General features: G+C 41.7%; 1 protein-coding gene across 4 annotated transcripts in view; it reads right to left on the bottom strand.

Moving 5' to 3' along the window:
- The window catches only part of MYH10 (myosin heavy chain 10), a 153151-nt gene that overhangs the window by 70201 nt on the left and 61216 nt on the right, over positions 1-21734 (bottom strand). For 3 of the 4 annotated variants that reach the window (XM_079906023.1, XM_079906021.1, XM_079906022.1), the window contains exons 5-6: positions 13964-14066; positions 7298-7390 (exon numbers count right to left, since the gene is read on the bottom strand). In XM_079906023.1, coding sequence (XP_079762149.1) covers positions 7298-7390; positions 13964-14066 — 196 coding nt within the window. Of the gene's footprint in view, positions 1-7297; positions 7391-13325; positions 13356-13963; positions 14067-21734 lie in introns of all 4 variants that reach the window. The other variant, XM_079906025.1, reaches the window with a different exon arrangement.

The following is a 21734-nucleotide window of genomic DNA, read 5'->3' as shown; positions in this document are numbered from 1 at the left end:
ACTCATCTTTTAACGTCACGTCACTCTTTCGGTCTGACGTCCAACCCCAATCCCAGCCCCAACCCCAGGCTGGCCTGGCTGTGGGGCCAGCAGCTCCCAGGCACCTTCTGCCCACACTTCTAAAACTGGGGCATACGCACTATGGAAAACAGGGTGGAGGTTCCTTAAAAAGGTAAAAATAGTTACCATATGATCCAGCAATCCCACTCCTGGGTATATATACGGAAAAGACGAAAACTCTAGTTTGAAAAGATACGTGCACACCCCAATGTTCACAGCAGCCCTATTTACAGTAGCTAAGACAAGGAAGCAACCTAAGTGTCCAGCAACATATGAATGAATAAAAAGATGTGGTACATATGTATACAACAGAATACTACTCATCCATAAAAAAGAATGAAACATTGCCATTTGCAGCAACATGCATGGACCCAGAGATTATCATACTGAGCGAAGTAAGTCAGAGAAAGACACATTACACGATGTTGCTTATATGTGGGACTAAAAAATAATACAAATGAATTTATTTACAAAACAGAAACAGACTCACAGACATAGAAAACAAACTTACGGTTACCAAAAGGGAAGGGTGGGGAGGGATAAATTAGGAGTATGGGACTAACAGATACACACCACTACATATAAAACAGATAAGCAACAAGGATCTACTGTATAGCACAGGGAACGATATTCAATATCTTGTAATAACCTATAATGGAAAAGAATATGAAAAAAAATGTGTAACTGAATCACTTTGCTGTACACCTGAAACTAACATGATTGTAAATCAACTATGCTTCAATTAAAAAAAAAAACCAAAAAACTGGGGCATGCGTATTCTCAGAGAGCCTGGCACGTGCAACACTCCCTGAGCTCAACTGTACAGGATGGCATGTCATCAAAAACACATTAAAGGTAAAACTCAACTGAAGGTGAGCTCTGTGAGGCTGCAGACCTTTGCTTTGTGCACTGATATATTCCCAGGGCATAGAAGAGTGTCAAGTGCTTAGTAGGTAACCACGCTGTAACAATGGATTCCATAAATACATATACCTACTATGTACTTACACGTGGGAGGCAGAGGCAACTAAGGATCCAGAGAGCAAGGTGGATGGGGTCCCTACCGCCAGAGATCCTACATGCTAGCAGGAGAGAGATCACAGATGAGCAGAGTGCCGACTACAGACTGTGCTACAAGGGAAATCAGCAGGACACCGGGATAGAGGATATAGAGGAAACCTCCTCAGACCAGGTTTGAGACGAACAAGGAGTTTAAGGAAGGGAGAAGGAGAAACGTGGACAGATGTGAAATACGTCCTGGAGGTGGAACCACAAAATTCACTCCTGGCTTGGACATGGGCCGTGAGAAAAAGGCTCAATCAAGGATGATTCCTAGGTATTTTGTTTTTCTAGGTTTTGTTGTTTTTAAGTTTAAGCAACTGGGTGACTTGATGGTACCATTTACTGACGTCAGACTTAAAAAAAGAAATTTTGAACGAAGAAAAAAAGTTCCATTTGTTAATTCAAGAAATCCATTAGACATCCAGTGGAGATAACAAGTAAGCAGCACAGTGCCTGGCAAAGGATAGGTGCTTAACAGTTAACTGAAATGCACAACAAAAAAATCTAAATTAATAAAATTTAATTTAAAAATGAGTCTACACTGGCTACTCTCTAACCCCCTGAGAAACAGTGTTGGCAACACCCACAGGAAACTGCTAAAGGGTGTTTTAACTGAACATGAGTCAGTCAACGGAACTAATTACTTCACTATTCTTTATGGACCTGCTAAAATCAAGTTATTGTTGTACTGGCAGTTAATGCCTTATGATAATAGTAGCTGGCTACTAAACTCTTTAAAAGAATACTGTACGTATCAATATAAAGTTGACTTTCTAAGAATTAAAGCCCAAAGTCAATATTAAAGATATGTTTGTTTCTTGGTTGAATGAATAGCTAAGAATACTGCCTTAATCAAAAATCTTTTCTAAACAGATTAGCTTTTATACTACAAAGCTACAGTAATCAAGACAGTATGGTATTGGCATAAAAACAGAAATATAGATCAATGGTACAGGATAGAAAGCCCAGAGATAAACCCATGCACCTATGGTCACCTGATCTATGACAAAGGAGGCAAGAATATACAATGCAGAAAAGACAGTCTCTTCAATAAGCGAGGCAGTGGAAAACTGAACAGCTACATGTAAAAGAATGAAATTAGAACACTCCCTAACACCATACACAAAAATAAACTCAAAATGGATTAAAGACCTAAATGTAACACCTGATACTGTAAAACTCTTAGAGGAAAACATAGGAAAAATACTCTTTGACATAAATCACAGCAAGATCTTTTTTGACCCACCTCCTAGAGTAATGAAAATAAAAACAAAAATAAACAAGTGGGACCTAATTAAACTTAAAAGCTTTTGCACAGCAAAGGAAAACATAAACAAGACAAAAAGACAACATTCAGAATGGGAGAAAATTTCGCAAATGAAGCAACTGACAAAGGATTGATCCCCAAAATATACAAAACAGCTCATGCAACTCAATATCAAAAAAAACCCAAACAACCCCATCCAAAAATGGGCAGAAGACCTAAATAGACATTTCTCCAAAGAAGACATACACATGGCCAAGAGGCACATGAAAAGATGCTCAACATCACTAATTACTAGAGAAATGCAAATCAAAACTACAATGAGGTATCACCTCACACCTGTGGAAATGGCCATCATCAAAAAATCTACAAACAATAAATGCTGGAGAGGGTGTGGAGAAAAGGGAACCCTCTTGCACTGTTGGTGGGAATGTAAATTGATACAGCCACTATGGAGAACAGTATGGAGGTTCCTCAAAAAACTAAAAATAGGGCTTCCCTGGTGGCACAGTGGTTGAGAGTCCACCTGCCGATGCAGGGGACACAGGTTCGTGCCCCGGTCCGGGAAGATCCCACATGCCGCGGAGCGGCTGGGCCCATGAGCCATGGCCGCTGAGCCTGCGCTCCGCAACGGGAGAGGCCACAACAGTGAGAGGCCTGCATATCGCAAAAACAACCAAAAAAAAACAACTAAAAATAGAACTACCATATGAATGAAATTAGAACACTCCCTAACACCATACACAAAAATAAACTCAAAATGGATTAAAGACCTAAATGTAAGGCCAGACACTATAAAACTCTTAGGGGAAAACATAGGCAGAACACTCTATGACATAAATCACAGCAAGATCCTTTTTGACCCACCTCCTCAAGAAATGGAAATAAAAACAAAAATAAACAAATGGGACCTAATGAAACTTAAAAGCTTTTGCACAGCTAAGGAAAACATAAACAAGACGAAAAAACAACCCTCAGAATGGGAGAAAATATTTGCAAATGAAGCAACTGACAAAGGATTAATCTCCAAAATTTACAAGCAGCTCATGCAGCTCAATATCAAAAAAACAAACAACCCAATCCAAAAATGGGCAGAAGACCTAAATAGACATTTCTCCAAAGAAGATATACAGATTGCCAACAAACACATGAAAGGATGCTCAACATCACTAACCATTAGAGAAATGCAAATCAAAACTACAGTGAGGTATCACCTCACACCTGTCAAAATGGCCATCATCAAAAAATCCACAAACAATAAATGCTGGAGAGGGTGTGGAGAAAAGGGAACCCTCTTGCACTGTTGGCGGGAATGTAAATTGATACAGCCACTATGGAGAACAGTATGGAGGTTCCTTAAAAGACTAAAAATAGAACTAGTATATGACCCAGCCATCCCACTACTGGGCATATACCCTGAGAAAACCATAATTCAAAAAGACACATCCACTCCAATGATCATTGCAGCAGTATTTACAATAGCCAGGACATGGAAACAACTTAAGTGTCCATCAACAGAGGAGTGGATAAAGAAGATGTGGTACACATATACAATGGAATATTACTCAGCCATAAAAAGGAACGAAATTGGGTCATTTGTAGAGATGTGGTTGGTCCTAGAGTCTGTCACACAGCGTGACGTAAGTCAGAAAGAGAAAAACAAATATCGTATATTAACGCATATATGTGGAGTCTAGAAAAATGGTACAGATGAACCTATTTGCAGGGCAGGAATAGAGACACAGATGTAGAGAACAGACATGTGGACACAGGGGCATAAGGGGAGGGTGGGACGAATTGGGAGATTAGGATTGACATATATACACTACCATGTGTAAAATGGATAGCTAGTGGGAACCTGCTGTATAGGGCAGGGAGCTCAGCTCAGTGCTCTGTGATGACCTAGATGGGTGGGATGGGGGTGGAGGTGGGAGGGAGGTCCAAGAGGGATGGGATATATGTATGCCTATGGCTGATTCACTTCATCGTGCAGCAGGAACTAACACAGCGTTGTGAAGCAATTATACTCCAAAAAAAAAAAAAAAAAGATTAGCTTTTACTATATTAGATTGAGCATACTTAATGATGATTATTCAGTAGTACAAGCACTTTGGAAGGTGGAACCTCAGCTGAATCAGGGTTTGTTGAGAATTCACACTGAATGGGTGATTCTTGCTAGAATCAATCTTGCTAGGAAACAATCTAAGAAATTCTTCCCACCAGTAGAATGTAAAAGAAGTTCCCACCAGAATTATTTTATCAGCCTTTGGAACAGGATGCGTCAATAACAAGCATTAAGGAGACTTAAGTATAGTAATTGCGCTGCAAATGAATTTCAAAAAGTGATCAGCTTAATTTAGACTACAAGTTAAAGGAACGAACTAGAGCAGAGTTTCTCAACCTCCATATAACTGACATTTGGGGGTAATTCTGTTGTGGGGCCTGTCCTGTACATTGTAGGATGTTTAGCAACATCCCTGGCCTCCACCCACAAGACGTCAAACGTGGGATCCCCAGGGGACCCCAAAATGAGAACCAGCGATCTAGAGTAATGCAAATTACAGATTGTAACCTACATACGTCAATATGGAAATCTAATGATCTCTGGTAGGCCAACTTCCAAGATGGCCTCAGTAACCCCTACCTTCTGGTACTCGGGTCACCTGCTCTGGGGGATGCCGGCTGCCATGTCGTGAGCAAGCGTCATGTGGCAGAGAGGCCACTGAGGTGTGGAACTGAGGCTTCTTGCCAAAAGCTACCCAAGTAAGCTGGGAAGCTCCTCCAGCCTCAGCAGGCGTTCAGATGCCTCGGCGCTAGCCAATCACACAGTAATGACGACCTCATGGGAGACCACGGGCCAGAACCAGCACTCAGAAACGCTGAGACGATAAACGTTTTACGTCACTAGGTCTTCGGGGAATTTGTTACATAGCAACACGTCTATCTGTCCCAAACACAAAAACCTCAGCAGATGAATCTTTCCCACTTAGTAACAGAATCACTACATTCTTTACCAAAGGACACACAGGACTGCTTAGTAGCAATTTATCTTTTCTAGGCAAAAATGAGACAAATGGGTACAAAAGTGTTTTTCTTGAATTTGAGTGTGGTTTGGGGGGGGTGGGCTAGAAATCAGAATAGACTGGTAACTTGATTTATGTGGTAAAAGAAAACATGTTCCACTAAGAAGTCCTTGAAAATCTTCACGGAGATTCACATACCAAAGCTGGTAGCTCACTGTGCCTCCCGTCCCAGGACACAGCCACTAAACACAGGGCTTTCAGGAGGAAGAATTCCAGATCTAATTGTGGCTCCAGCTCAGGGCTGACGGTCCACAGAATGATAGAAACTCACAAAGCAGCTCCGTTTCCCCAGAGCCAAAAGTCACAGCCATGCTTCCTACTGACACGGGCACATTTGTTATCCCACTTTGTACAGAAAAAGCTAGAATAATTGCTAAATGAACTTGGATTAAGCAAATCTTCAGATTTTATCTTACTGGGAATAAACAATATTCCAAGCAAACAGTCCCATACTTCTTACATAACTTGGCTGAAGTCTCTTGCACTTAAACTACCTCTGAGGGTGCTACGGGCTGAATCGTCCCCCACCCCCAAATCCATATGTTGAAGTTCTAACCTCTAGTAGCTCAGAGCATGACTGTGTTTAAAGAAAGGGTCTTCACAGATGTAATTAAGCTAAAATGAGGTCACTAGGGTGGGCCGGATCCAATATGACTGGGGTCTTATGAGAGAAGAACGGACATAGACACATGCAGAGGGAAGAGCACGTGAATTCACAGGAGACGGCCGTCCACAAGCCAAGGAGAGAGGCCTCGGAAGAAACCAACCCTGCCAACACCTTGATCCCAGACTTCCTCCAACTGTGAGAAAATACATGTCTATTGTTTAAGCCACCCAGTCTGTGGTGCTCTGTTTTGGCGGCCCGGGCAAAGGCATACAGAGGGTTATCTAGCTACCTTTGTATTTCCTGGGTCCTCTGTGATCTGGTGGCATCTCCTAATCACAGAAACCACATCGTCAGGAGATTAACGTGCGGACCCAGAGTAAAGAATGTCACAGTGAACCCGATTTCCAGAAACTGCCCATCAAGGGATTGTTAGAATTGAAGTCTCTGATTCTGGCCTTCTTAACTTTAACCAAGACGTCTAATATCAGAGAAGGGAGGAAAAACATAGAATTAACTCGAATGACTTAAGTAGAAATAACAGAAGTTGAATGATTTGCTATTAAAGTGTCGACTCGAAGCAGCTGGAAAGGGGAGGGCCGTGTCCCGTGAGTCACACTGAGCCGGCTGTCACTCAGGATAACGTCCCCAGACTAGGCGTGCAAGCCGGTGGGGCTGAGGAAGAAAGTAAAGCTTTCAGCAAATTAAGGGAGTCGAACGGCTGAGAGGAAATTTTTGAGGAGACAAAATGTGAGGGACAAATTATTCTGAGGTCCACATCCCATAGAAATGGTAATGTACGAAAAGAACAATTTACCACATCCAATTCCAACTTCGCTTGTTGAGTGTTCACTGTGCCTGGTTCTGTGTTAAGTATTCAGCACGCATCTCATTTAATCTCCACGCCAACCTCATAATTACATATAATCCCCAATCAAACACGAAGAAGTAAGTTCAGAGAGGTTATATAATTATACATCCACAGAATAATACATAACTATCTATAATAAACATATGATTAAAATTACTTTCCCATTTGTTTTGCTTTTTAAAATGTGACTACTAGGAAAATGTTAATTACACGTGACTTGCATTGTATTTCTGTTGGACAGCCCTGTTCCGTACTACATCTGTTAGGAAGGAAAGTACTTGATTTGCTTAATCATGGTAGACATTCAACTAGAAGTCTGAGGAATGAAAAGTTTCTGGTGCTTTTAAACTTACAAAACGAGATGAGTTATCATTTTTCACAGTCTTTGCGTTTCCAAATGATTCCAGGATTGGATTTGCTTGCAAAAGCTGCCGTTCAAGTTCCCCCTAAAAGACATTACACACACACACACACACACACACACACACACACACACACAAATAAAAGCAAATATATGTTAATCTAACATGTCTACTCCAGTCCTCAGGGAAAAAAAAAACAAAGCAAAACCAAACACTGCCTCTTTTGCTCAGTATTTTCATTTTATTTGCCATCCAGCAAACTTTGTTGTTGGCTTCTTACCTTGGTCTTATGGGCTCTGCTAAAGGAAAAAATCAGCATCTATCATGTGCTCACAAGGAGAAGAAAATGTCACATTGCACAGTGATGGTAAATTTAAGGACGGGGCACATAAATTAAGTGGAGAATTTTTAAAATAAAGCAAACTGGTTTTCATGAAATGAAATTTAGCATGATACTTCAATTAAGGACATATTAATACTTATACTCCTACTTATTTCTACTTTGCCTCGTTCCAAAGATTTAAGGCAGCAAATTCTAATAATTTCCACTGTACTGGTAATAAGACTTGCCATTTTTCCAAGGGTTTCACATAACATCTTAATGATGTAGACAGGGCAATGTCCTCATCTCCGGCTTCAGAGACGACAAAGATGACGATGCTACTGAATTCTTGCACATATTTAAAAAGCTAAGTGTACTGTATTTGGTATAATGGTCATTACTTATATGCAAATTAAGCTATAAAACAGACTTTACAAACAAAATACGTTAAGTATATATATGCTTTAATCATGAAACACAACAGAAGGCTGTATGGGGAAGCATGAGGCATTTCTGTATCCCTGGAATGTAATTTCAGAATTACACTGTAGGACTTAAATAAATCTGCTCTTTCCAAACACAAATCTTACCCCTGTATTTTAAAATACCCACAGTATACTAGACCTCAGGAAAGGATAAAAACTGCTAGCTACTGTGATGCTCTAAGCAAAAACAGAGTACAAGGAAGCTCACATAAGATTTTAAAATTAATGACCACCTGCCCTGTGACGTATTACACTACCATTGACTCCAAAATCGGGAACAGATCTATGCCACACATGCAGTCTCAGGATCTGACCCAGGTGTGGTTCACTCCACTGAAAGGGTAGGAAATGTTCCTGAAGCACGTGACACAGCGAGGCGCTGCAGTGTTACACGTCTACTCTGGAGCATTTATCTGGACTGTCCCATTGTCTGGATTATTTTCCCAGGTTTTATCTATAGTCTACTACTGTGTTCAACTGAAACCAGCCAGGAACCAGTCCTGCCATGTGAATGTCACGACGTGGCATCAACTCACATTCCTGGCTTTAGATAATATACTCCCTGTATGGGGGATCTTCCCGTTTATGGACTTCAAGACACCAGACTACTTCTGATGTAAATTTTCTAAACGCTACATGCTATCAGAGTTTCTTAAACATGGTGTCCTGAACCAACGTTAATGGCTGACAGTCATCACTACGAACAGCAGCCGTTGTGCTGTGACGCAGAAGCACAGCCTCCCCTGGAGGTTAGCGGCCACGGCCATCACTGCGCCTGTGCCAGCATCTTGCAAAGCTCTCGGTGCGCTGGCACCGCAGTGACGATTTGGGCTCTAGAATCCCTTAACCTCACTCAATCTGTGTGATCGGGGCGTAGAAACTGTCAGAAAAACCCGGACTTGATAAGTGGGGCACTGCCTTTACCTGACACTCCTACGGTTAGATCAAGGAGTCAGAATACAGATGCCTTAAAATTACACACTATCCTACCAAATCATAATAAAAATACTTCCAATAGTAATCTACCTTTAAAATATTTTCCTAACTTGGAGGTAGAACAAATACTATATACCTCATTTTAATATTCCCTAGACACGGCTTCAAGAACCCTGGGTCAAGTTTATAGATTCTTTTCTCCTTTGCGTGTGTATGCGCGTGTGTGTGTGTACACGCACGTGTGTGCATGTGATCCACTGATCCTGATTCCATTCTTTCTTCTCTTGCCTTAAAGGCACCGGCTGTATACCCTACACGAGGTTAGTCAGTATCACGCCAAAATGATGCTCTGTGAACGTTTGCTGAATGGATGGGTAATCAGCGGTCCGAAGACATTCTAGCAGTATTTGGGGAGGGGATGGTGGTGAGCCAGAGGTGGAAGTAAGATTTGGGTTAAGGGGCCTCGTAATCACTGTCATAACCACAGGCCTGGGTCCCTGCTTTGAAGGCCACAACATTAACAGGAATGTGGTGGTACTTCTCTTCCAATGGATTTTTGACATCATTGAGACCAAGTAAAGATCTCAAAAACTCATAAATGAATCACAAAGAGCTTGACACAGAGCTAATATCATAAAACACACAAAAATGATCTTTAAGAAATTACCACTAAAATTTGACCATTTCTGCCTTGAATAATTTCACATTTAGATAAACAGGGCTAACAGCTCTCAGCCAAATTATGAAGCCATTTACAAACCATCAGGGGACAGTGACTAAGTGCTAACCTCTCTGCTGGGACTCGGATGGGCAATGTCCCTTTTCTATTCTATATAGTAATGAGTAATGTCACTTGCGAATGTGGGGAAAAGAAATCAGCATTAGCTATTTAAATGATTTTTAAAGTTCTAAGTATTTAGAATGATACGATGCTTTAAAGGTTTACCAATCGTGATGAAAACTATACCCTTGTGTTTATTACACAGTGTATTATATACACTTGCTATATGATAGATATAGGATGAGTTTTAAATTGGTTAAAAAAAATTATATATATACATACACCTCTTTCAAAACTCTAGTTCAGCCAGCAAGGGGACTCGGGCTGGACTCTTGCTGCACCTGTAGGCCTGATGGGCAAAGCTGCAGGCGTCCCACTGACCGCAGAGTACGGTTGGAAGCTGGCGGCAGCAGTCAATCGCCATGTTTAGAACCAGACTCTCATCTCGAGTGGCAGGCTCTAGTTTCTGTGCTTGTTACCTGCTATCTATCACCTTTTTGTCTTAGTTCAAGGCAGTTTAGACCAGTAGATAAGAGTCATCCGGAAGCTGCCATCTAGAGGTGGATGACTCAGGAGTCAGTGGGCAGGTGGGCTGGCTTGAAGGGGTCATTCCCCGGGGATGGTCCAGTCTAAGAAATTAGTCGTCCTCAAACCTGCTCTGAGATCGTACCACGTCCAGGCTTTGGAGTGGCCCTGAACACTGTGCCAGACATCGAGGGTCTGTAACAGGGACCTACGATGAGGGAATATGGGCACTGGAGCTGTACTTGCTGTTGGCCGGGGCATTAAGCCAAACGAGGACTCATTTTGTTATGGTAAGTAAAAGTTGAGAGGTAAATGGTTTACTTCTTAAATACTGTGACCTTAACTTTGAAAATTTATTTCTTACATTTGTTCCTATTTCTATAATGAAGTTATAAGGTAAACATAAAAAAATCGGTCACTTCACACTGCTAGGATGGCCTTAATAAAAAGACAATGACAAGTGTTGCCCAGGATATGGAGAAACTGGCCCCCTCAAACACTGCGGGGAATGTAAAGTGGTGCAGCCTCTATGGAAAAGTTGGGCAGCTCCTCAAAATGTTAAACAGAAAATTACCAGCAATTCCACTCCTAGGTATACACCCAAGAGAACTAAAAATGTATGGCTACATGAAAACATATATTGCAGCATCATTCGTATTGGTGCCAAAGTGGAAACAATCCAAATGGCCAACAACTGGTGAAGGGATAAACAGAACGTGACAAATTTAATAGAACAGGTTATTATTTGGCCACAGAAAGGAATGCAGCACTTACACAAGCTCCAGCATGGATGAACCTTGAAAACATTATGCACAGTGAGAACCACATATTATATGATTCCGTTCATATAAAATACCCCGAATAGGCAGAGTCAGAGAGACAGGAAGTAGATGAGGGATTTCCAGGGGCTGGGGGAACATGGAAGGTGATTCCTAATAGGTATACGGTTTCTTTTGGGGGTGATGAAAATGTTCTAAAATTGATTGTAGTGATAATTGCATAACTCTGGGAATACACTGGAAAAAAAAAAAAAACACTGACCTGTACACTTTAAAGGAGTGAATTTTATGGGACATGAATTTAAATCTTAATAGAGTTATTTAAAAAAAAAGAATGAGCAAAGAGACAAAGACTCACAAAATCAGGAGCCTACAAATGCCTTCCACTTTGTTTTTACAATTTATACTGCTGTTTAGTGATAAAATGCTAGCAATTGACACAAACTGTTCCTGGGAATCTGAGTTTTGCCAATAAAGTTCAACATAAATTTGGAAACCAGTGATATTAAACCAAGAGAAACACTGCCTTTGCAAAGTATAACCATTACTTTACGGTAGTCATCCTCAAAATGGGGCGAGGAAGGCATGCCTGCGGGCGCCCGGGAAGGGCAGGGGGTGTGGGGAGAGAAGTAAGTTCTCGACTCAACCCTCCCCAGGGTGTGAGCAGTCCCTATGCTCAGGAGTATCTCATATTCCTCAGGTGCGCTGGGGAAGAAAAAGTAATTGAGAACCAGCAGTCTTCTCATGTTTCTAAAAACATGGCACAGCTACTTCTTGACTAGCTTCAACATAACCTTGGGGAAAGCAGCATGGAAGGTTCTGCGCAGAGTGCGAACATGCAACAAGACATGCAAATCGGTAATGACAGTGCAGCACGGCCCAGAGAAGCTGTCGCCTCGCCTTCTTGGAGGATACCTGCTTACGGGGGTTCATTTGACCCAAAGTAAAATCTAGGGGTAGGCATGCTACTCACACACCACAGGGATCCGCTCTGTAGTTTAAGATGACATCGAAACAAAATGTTAACAATGATGATTTATGTAATCCACAGAGGATTTGGAAAAACGAAATCTGTACGTTAACTATTTAACACTATTTTGCTAGTGATCTAAGTACATATTAATGGGTCATTTAGCATGTACTCTAAAACACACAGAAAAGCTGGTTGCTGGTCTAGAGATTCCTTCTTTAACTGGCAAAGAAGCCTTTAAATATCATACAGGATAATGATTATTTCATTCATCCTCCCAATGCATTATCACTGGTCTGGTCTACAGCTAAAAGCAAAAGGACATCCTGGGCCTTCATAGGTATAGTACAGCTTTAGTGTCTGAGAATTTCTTAAGAATTCTAAAAAAGATATCTGAAAATCTCAGTATCTGGGACTATTCCTTTAGATGTTTCTGATCGTTTATGTTAAGAGACTGTTTTCATAACACTATCGTTTCTTGCTTTATGCTAGCTTTGCACCACTATGGTTGTGGAAGACACACCAGAACCGTTCCAGTGCGAGGGAATGGGCTGTCCAAGTACAGACGCCCCATTCTATCCAAGGCATCTGGCTCAGCTCCGCCCTCCCTCTCTTGCCAAGTAGCAGGAAATGCTCCGGTCCATGGTTTGTTCACTGCTATGCTCTGCGGAGCTAAAAGGCGGGCATCTGATAATTAGGGAGAATAACATTCCTCTGCTACTTGCCCTGGATAAAGAAAATCCTAAATTTATGTATTAAATACAACGAGGCTTTGGAGTTAAAACACTTACCAGGCCCTACAAGGTTAACAGATCAGAAATTGTTTAAGTTGCAACTTTTCGAGCTGCAGCCCCCAACTCAAACTTTAACGTGTGGCATAAAGTTAGGTTTCCACCTGCTTAGGGAGTATTAAAGTAATTCCACCTGGTAATTGACACGTGAAACCCTAAGTTTACAGGCTTCCTAAACATATGATTCAATGTCATGATGAAAGGGTAAATAAATATTAAAATTCCTCTAGAAAACAAAGGTAAAGCAAAAGGGCATGCTGCTTCTCAGGAAAGAATAAGCCTCAAAGCAACACAATTTCAAAACTCAATATTTTGTTCATAGGAGATGTTGCTCAGAACTAATGGTATTTGTTTCCAGTAGAGATTCAATCCAAAGACAGAAATTAGTGCAAACACTCATGACTTAAGAAGCATAAAGAAAAGCACTTGCCTGGTGTTTCACTGGTTTAGGTGATTCCTGCTGCTCGTTACAAACAGATAAATGCAAACGTTAGCGAGTTTGGGTCTTTTCCTAGCGGTAAAGCCACATCCAAAGCACAAAGTCAATGTGCGGTTTACAACCGTGAAAGCTGGTACGCCTGGCATCTCTCAGGGAGTGTTAACTACTACTTCTCATATCTACAGATTAAGGATAACTGACGTCTACATTCTCACCCCTTTTCTATCATCAATTCTCCCCCAATTTCTATCCTCCCCTCAGGCTGCTGTGGGTGGCAGCTCTGTAAGTTCAGGAGGAAGCGCTGAAAATATCTGAGGATCTTCTTTTGGTGGAAACGAAGAAGCCTTCCTAAGCACTGCTCAGCCACTTTTAACAATCCCCACCACAGCCTTGTAAGAAATTAGGCTTCGAGTTACAACCATAATTCCAGTTTGCCCTGGTGGAATCGCTAGTTACTAACAATTTCCTGATGCCCTAGCTCCCTCCTTGCTGGGTGGGGAGTGGCGGAGACGAGGGACCTGTCAATTACAGCAGCACATTGAGGACGCTTGCTTTCTGATTCTTGTTTCTGAAATTACAGAAGAATAAATCTAAGGGTTTGAAAAAACAACAGCAGAACAAACACTTACAGGAATATTATGGTCCTTTCGTCCTTTGTGTGAAGAAGCGACATGAGCAAGGTACTGAATGACTTTCTTAGTATTTTCTGTCTTCCCGGCACCCGATTCACCCCTGGAAGAAATATTAACACAGGCTGCTTTACGGAAAGCACAGCACACACATTCCCAAACTATAATCGACAAAATTAAACTGAGTTGGAACAAGAATTAGTAGAAAGTAAAAAGAGAATAGGTAGGGAAGAAGAAGAAAAAAAAACTATCACCAATAGTTGGAAAATTATTATTTTTAAATGGCATAAATTAACCCGAATATTGTTTTGGTAGATGCCGGTAAGGGGACAGAGGAAAATGTTCACAACGATTTTTTTTTTCCCCCTTGGAATTGGGGGCTCCTCCAGAGAAGTGAAGTTTATTAGAATGTTTGTGAAGCAATGCCTCAGCGCCAGAAACACATCCAGCACTGGAAACAGAATTCCTAGAACAGTTAAGTTAAGTAGTTTAATCTGAAGGAGCTGAGTGAACTCTGGGATGTCCGCAGATTACTGACAGCATCTTCAAGGCCACTAGACGCCCTCTTGGCTCATCCCTCAGACCAGGCTGACGGTGGTTCCCTCCCCTAGACCCACACAGCACCTTGTACACACCTCATACACACATCTTCACAGTGATCACCAGCCTCACCCGAGGTAAGAAAAAGGCCCCATGCGTTTGCTGATTTGTATGTTTGTGTAGTTTCTCTTTTTTTGTTTTTTTTTTGCGGTATGCGGGCCTCTCACTGTTGTGGCCTCTCCCGTTGCGGAGCACAGGCTCCGGACGCGCAGGCTCAGCGGCCATGGCTCATGGACACAGCCGGAGCCGCATGTGGGATCTTCCCAGACTGGGGCACGAACCTGTGTCCCCTGCATCGGCAGGCGGACTCTCAACCACTGCGCCACCAGGGGAGCCCTGTGTAGTTTCTTTTTAATCCACGTAACCTTGTGCAGTGTTGACACACAGCCAGGACGTAATTTGTAGAGAAAATGAAGGAATACTACGAATTTTGTTATGAACTGGGACAAATGCTATCACTTCCTATGTTTTCTATTTTCAAACGAAGCTGGCACATTTCAAAGGTTGCTTTTTATTTCTACTCAGTACTAAGCTTGAAATTCAGGCAAGCTGCTAGCATACAGTGTGATCCTTGAATTATGGCCTCTCTGATCAAATACCTGAGGTTCCCCAAGACCCTGGCAAAGCAAACCTACCTGGACAACGAATAAAATCTCAATTTGGATTAAAATGAAAAACTGTAATATATAATTAATTTTCTAAAAATCAACAACAAAAACACCCCAGGAACTCAAAAATGTTATTATACACACGGCCAACTAGTGATCCTCTACGCCTCTTTTATTTAAGGCTTAAAAATCTATTTTTTCGAGCTCTGACCCTTTCTTGAAATTGTACTTGGAATTGTACTATCTGAACTGTCCCCAACATGAGTCCTTTAGGTTTCCTGGTTGCATTACCTCCCTAACTCTCTGCACCCAAACACCACCGAGGTGTTGGGCAAAAGGGTCCTATTGATCACTTAGTTGTATGGCTTTGAGTAAGGAAATTAACTTCTCTGGAAATGGACATCATCATTGGTAAAACGTAGGAATAGGATTAGACCCTTTCCCGCTCCAAGATTTGATGATTCTAGATACAACCCACTTACTGGTGTCTAAGAATATTTTACATATTAAGCTTATTAACCACCATCTACTGTTGTATTAACAACTGTCCCCCCTTCTTTGTTTTGCCATCTAAGTCTACTCTTAGGTACTCCAATCCACCAAACCTTCTATTAAGGTTTCTGCCTGCTATTCAGGCTTAGAAAGGCCTTTCCTGCACTAACATTATATCCATCTATATTTTCATTTCTATATCATCTATATTATTAAAACCATCTATATTTTCTTCCAAGACTTTGATGGTTTCACCTTTTACAACTAAGTCTTTAAGTCATTTGAAAGAAAAAAAACGTATGGCCTGAGGTCAAGATTGAATCTCATTTTCCCCTCAAATGATTCAGTCCACATCCCAACATCAATGGTTGACCAAGACACTGATTACCCAGCGATCTGAAATGTTATCTTTACCCTACACTTATGACTTATTCCAAAGCCAGTACCACACTGCAGTAGTTTGGAAGTATGACTAACCAGAGCACCCATCACTGTCTTTAAAAAATAAATCAAGTAGTCTCTGAGGTTAATTTTTTTCAGATAAACTTCAAATAATTTTGTTCTGCTATATCCCTCTCCCATCTCCTCCCGCCCGCCACCCCCATAAAAATAGTCAGACAAAATTTTGAGTTAAATAATACACCTGCTATTTTTAAGAGAAATGATGGCTTCATCTCTGTCTCAGTTAAATTCTGTATTTCTCTAGGTTCAAAACAGGCAAGGACCATGTTTGTCTTATTCACCTTTTAAGTCACAGTGCCTAGCATAGCAGGTACTTGCTGAAATCTGTTAAATAAATGAATATACATCCTACACAAATTTATTTCTAAGCTCTATTTGATAATTTTTTGTTCCTGTTATTAATTTCACCACCATTACATTTTCTACCTGGCTACCGTTGGTACATAGATAATGATCTTCGTTCATTCATTTATTCAACACATATTTGCAAATCATCTTCTATGTGTCAGGCATCCTTTTAAGTGCTAGATAGAGCTGTGGACAGGGTCCTTGTGCAGCTCAAGGTCAGCAGAGACTTAAAGTAAACAAGAAAAACAAATGGGATAATTACATGTGAGGGAGGCGACGAAGGGAACAAGGAGGCGGCTGAAAGGGAAAAGGCAGAAAAGCAAAGGACAACTCCCTGGAGATACCATGGCGGGAAGGAGCCTCCTGAAAGGTGAGCAGGACCAGGCAAGAGAGGGCCTGGGGCAGAGCATCCAGGGGGATGGGAAGACAAATGCAAAGGCCTCAAAACAGAAAAAAGCTCGGTATAGGGCTTCCCTGGTGGCGCAGTGGTTGGGAGTCCGCCTGCCGGTGCAGGGGACGCAGGTTCGTGCCCCGGTCCGGGAAGATCCCACATGCCGCGGAGCGGCTGGGCCCGTGAGCCATGGCCGCTGAGCCTGCGCGTCGGGAGCCTGTTGCTCTGCAACGGGAGGGGCCACAGCGGTGAGAGGCCCGCTAACTGGTGGCCGGAGTGCAGGATTTAGATAAATAACTAGCAAGACAGACAGTGGCAGTACCTCCTGCCGAGGTGGGAAGGGGTGGATGTGATGTACCCTGGAGTCATGGGAAAGAATCTGGATTTTATTCATGTGTCATTTGGTAAGAGCTATGATGTCCGTTTTCTTTGTTTTGTTCTTAACTTTATTCAAAATGCCTAGTGTTTCAAGCTAAGCATGATGTTGGCTGTTGGTTTCGAACATAATTTTTCATTATATTAAGAAATGAGCCTCATAGAGCCTGGGGATGACTTGTCTTGAAAACAGCTGTGATTGGTACCCGTCAGCGTGGTTCGCCTCTGAGGTTTCTCAGCTAACCCCTCTCAACTGGACATGCTTCAGTGTGTCCTGGAAGCATTTTTTGCCCCCATCTGTCACACTTACTTGGCTGTACTTGACAACCACCTACGAACTCTGCTACATTTTCCATATTTCAGGTCTAAGGTACCTCTGGCTAATAGAAAATATTGCTTCAAAGACAGATGTATTCCAATACCTTACGGTTGAGGTCCCAAGAGGGGAGACAGCTTTATACTCTCACCTCAAAATGGGGATAATAGCTTCTGACACGTAAGGTTATTGTGAAGGAAAAAGATACAGTCCATCTAAAGCTTATAATTAGTAGTCAGTAAACATTACCCATTATTGTCCACTCAGCTGTTCACCCACCACATAGGAGGGAATTTGAATTACTAAACTCTCTATAGTGTTAGTAAAGTGGTTAAGAAGTGGGCCATGGTGTCCTGGTGACCTACTTAGATTCAAATCCCATCTACCACTTCCTAGCTTATGGGGCTTTGGGCAAGTTACTGGGCTCTCTGAGCCTCAGTTTATACTCCTTTAAAATGAGATCCGGTTACTTCAAAGGACTGAGATAATGCATGTAAACAGCACAGCATGGCACCCAGCCAGAAGTTTCTCCATAAATGTCAGTAGTGGTAACAACTATGACAATGGTCAACAGTGATGATAAAGAAATTGACAGAAGTAAAAAGGTGATAACCTCTGATTTGACTATGAAAGACGTGGCAGGATCAAAGGAATATAATTCTTAGAAAAGTTTTTTTAAGGGGAAACGGCACATCTGTCCCAGATGGAAAAGGGGGAAATAAAGCAGCTTGAACAAAAGTAAATGGGCAGAGCTCCCCTGGGGGCGCAGTGGTTAAGAATCCGCCTGCCAATGCAGGGGACACGGGTTCGATCCCTGGTCCAGGAAGATCCCACAGGCTGCGGAGCAACTAAGCCCGTGCACCACAACGACCGAAGCCCACGCACCTAGAGCCCGTGCTCTGCAACAAGAGAAGCCACCGCAATGAGAAGCCCGCGCGCCGCAACGAAGAGTAGCGCCTGCTCACTGCAACTAGAGAAAGCCCCCGCGCAGCAACGAAGACCCAACACAGCCAAAAATAAATAAATATATATTTTTAAAAAAGTAAACGGTCAAGGGAACCACAAAGAAAGCTCAGCAGACTCCTCTTGAAGAAAATTAGGAGAATCCTCAAAGGTAACAACAGGCCAAGCCCTCAACGAGTGAAGACAAAGGGAATCTGACCTCATTTCCACCAACGAGACAAGATCTACCAATGCAGTAGTTCTATACTGTAAAGGACTGCTTGTTTCATTGCTGGTCTCTGGGGCACAAGTGCAAGGTTAACGGGAGAACAGAGCAAGCAGCCTGCTGGGTGGGGTGCCCTGTGGTCTGTTGCAGCACATACAGGATGTAAAAGATCAGGAGTTTCTAACCTGAAGGGGTTTGTGTTTTCTACAGAGATCTGTGGCTTTCACTGGCTTCTCAAAGCAATGTGCGATCCAAACAATAACATAAAAAACCACAGTGGTGAGAAGCACTGATGCAGACGGTTAACGCATGATCAGTTCCGAGATCTTTCTCCGAATCCCTTCTGGACTGTGGGTATTTCCCCAAAGAGAACCCTCCTTTCCCAGATCTTAATTGGTTTTGTTCTTATTCTCTCTGGATATTTGGAACAGCAAATTCAGTCTAGCTTCAAAAACACTCTTTGCCTGAAGTTCTTGCTTTAGATAACCTCAATTAGAAAAATACATATTTTACATAAACATATAAATATACATATACATATATAGCACTACTCAGTGACTTCCTACAGTTTCAAAACTCCGTTCTATTAGAAAGCAGCTTACTAGGAAGATCGAGACAGACTTGGGTTCAAGTCTTCTACTAAACACTAATCAGCTAGTGTCAGCCGTGGTATGTGAATGGAGATAACAGGGGTATTGCAAAGACCCATGGAGATAACATTTGCAAAGATGTTCGTTCCTTTTTCTGCCACATTTGCCTGGAACATTTTAGACTTCTGTTTACAAGTTGATTTGCATACTCGTTCCCCATAATATACCTATCACTGAGATGCAGCCACAGTGATCTAAAACCCCCCACGTTTTAAGACTTGAGGACACATAAAGCAAAGAGTCATTAGAAAAGCAAACTGAGGTCTAGAGAAGCTCACTGTCTGACCTAGGGTCATGGTAGAGCTGGGACAAACCCAAAAAAAACAAAACAAAAAAACCTATCCAACAACACAATGGTTTTCTAACTACAACACACTTTTTGTTGCCTTCACTATTTTTTTTAAGACTATTTTTTTAAGAGCAATTTTAGGTTTACAGCACGATCGAGAGGAAGGTACAGAGAGTTCCCTTGTAACCCCTGCACCCCCGCACACAGCCTCCTCTGTGATCAACATCGGTCACCAGAGTGGTACATTTTTTTACGTAGGATGAGCCCTAAGTTCATAGTTTACATTAGGGTTCACCCTGGGTGTTCTGTGGGGTCTGGACAAGTGTATAATGCCTTGTATCTACTATTACAGTATCACACAGAATATTTTCACTTCCCTAAAAATCCTCTGTGCTCTGCCTATTCAACTCCCCTCCGCCCCCCACTCCCCTGGCAATCACCGATCTATTGATGCTTACTATCTTCATGGTTTTGCCTTTTCCAGAATGTCATCTAGCTGGACTCATACGGTATGTAGCCTTCTCAGATTGGCTTCTTTCACTTAGTGATGTGCACTTAGGGCTCCTCCATGTCTTTTCATAGCTTGATAGCTCATTTCTTTTTAGCACTGAATAATACTCCGTTGTCTGGATGTACCACAGTTTATTTATCCATTTACCTACTGAAGGACATCCTGGTTGCTTCCGAGTTTTGACAATTACGAACAAAGCTGCTATAAACTTTCAAGTGCAGGTTTTGGTGTGGATATAAGTTTTTAATCCTTTGGGAAAATACCAAGCTGCCTGATTGCTGGATCGTATCGTAAGAGTACGTTTAGTTTTGTAAGAAACCGCCAACCTGTCTTCAAAAGTGGCTGCGCCATTCTGCATTCCCACCAGCAGCTAGTGAGGGTTCCTGTTGCTTCACATCTTCAGCAGCATTCGATGCTGACAGTGTTCCAGATTTTGGCCAGTCTAGCAGGTGTGTAGTGGTGACATGATGTGGAACATCTTTTCAGGTGCTCCTTTGCCATCTGTGTATCTTCTTTGGTGTCTGCTAAGGTCTTGGGACCATTCTTTAATTGGGTTGTTTTCCTACAGTTGAGTCTTTTAAGAGTTCTCTGCATATTTTGGATAACAGTCCTTTACCAGTCGTGTCTGGCGTATCTTCTTGATCTCTTGACATTGTCTTTTGCAGAGCAGAAGTTTTTAATTTTAATGAAGTCTAGCTTATCAATTATTTCTTTCATAGATGTCTTTGGTTTTGTACCACAAAAGGCATTACCACACCCAAGGTCATCTGGGTTTTCTCTTATGTTATCTTCTAGAAGTTTTATGGTTTTTCATTTTACACTTAGGTCTCTGATCCATTTTGAGTTCATTTTTGTGAAGGGTATAAGATCTGTGTCTAGATTCTTTTTTTTCTTTTTGCATGTGGATGTCCAGTTGTTCCGTTTGTTAAAGAGACAATCTTTGCTCCATTGTATTGCCTTTGATCCTTTGTCAAGATCAGATGACCACATTTATGGGGTCTTTTTCAAGGTTGCCTTAGCTATTTAATCAATTCTATCGATTTGGGTAACTTAAAACTTTTCAGGTATGTTACTTATAGCAAGAATCAACTAACTGTTTGAAATCCAGGATGGCTTATCATTACCACTTAATGTAATGTTTGTATAGGACATAAAATTCCTTAACAACAACAACAAATCTACTGTCACATCCTGATAGAAGACTGATATGAAGCAACCATTGTTTTATAATACAATTGTTACATTATATACAAACACACTTAAAAGGAGAAAAACTAGAGTTAACCAGCAGTTAGAGTCATAAAATGTAAGCAGAGTATTCTTTAAAAGGGGGCTTAGAGAACAGAGTAACTTCTTCACCAAGGGTGACTGTGAATTTTAATTATAATGAGAAGGGAAGTCAACATAAGGATTACACTCTTAACAGGATTTCACTTCCAATTACATTGGGTGCTCTCCCATGATCAAGGAAGTCCTTGCCGGGATACTAGAATAAAGGATCCAAGCCACCTGCTTGGTCATAAGTGGGAGAGCTCACACTGCCTGGCCTGAGTCTGCAGAA

This window comes from Stenella coeruleoalba, assembly GCF_951394435.1.
Source record: "Stenella coeruleoalba genome assembly, chromosome: 19".
Lineage (NCBI taxonomy): Eukaryota > Metazoa > Chordata > Mammalia > Artiodactyla > Delphinidae > Stenella > Stenella coeruleoalba.
Note: the sequence above shows the minus strand (reverse complement) of the source record. Positions and strands in the feature narration are given on the sequence as shown.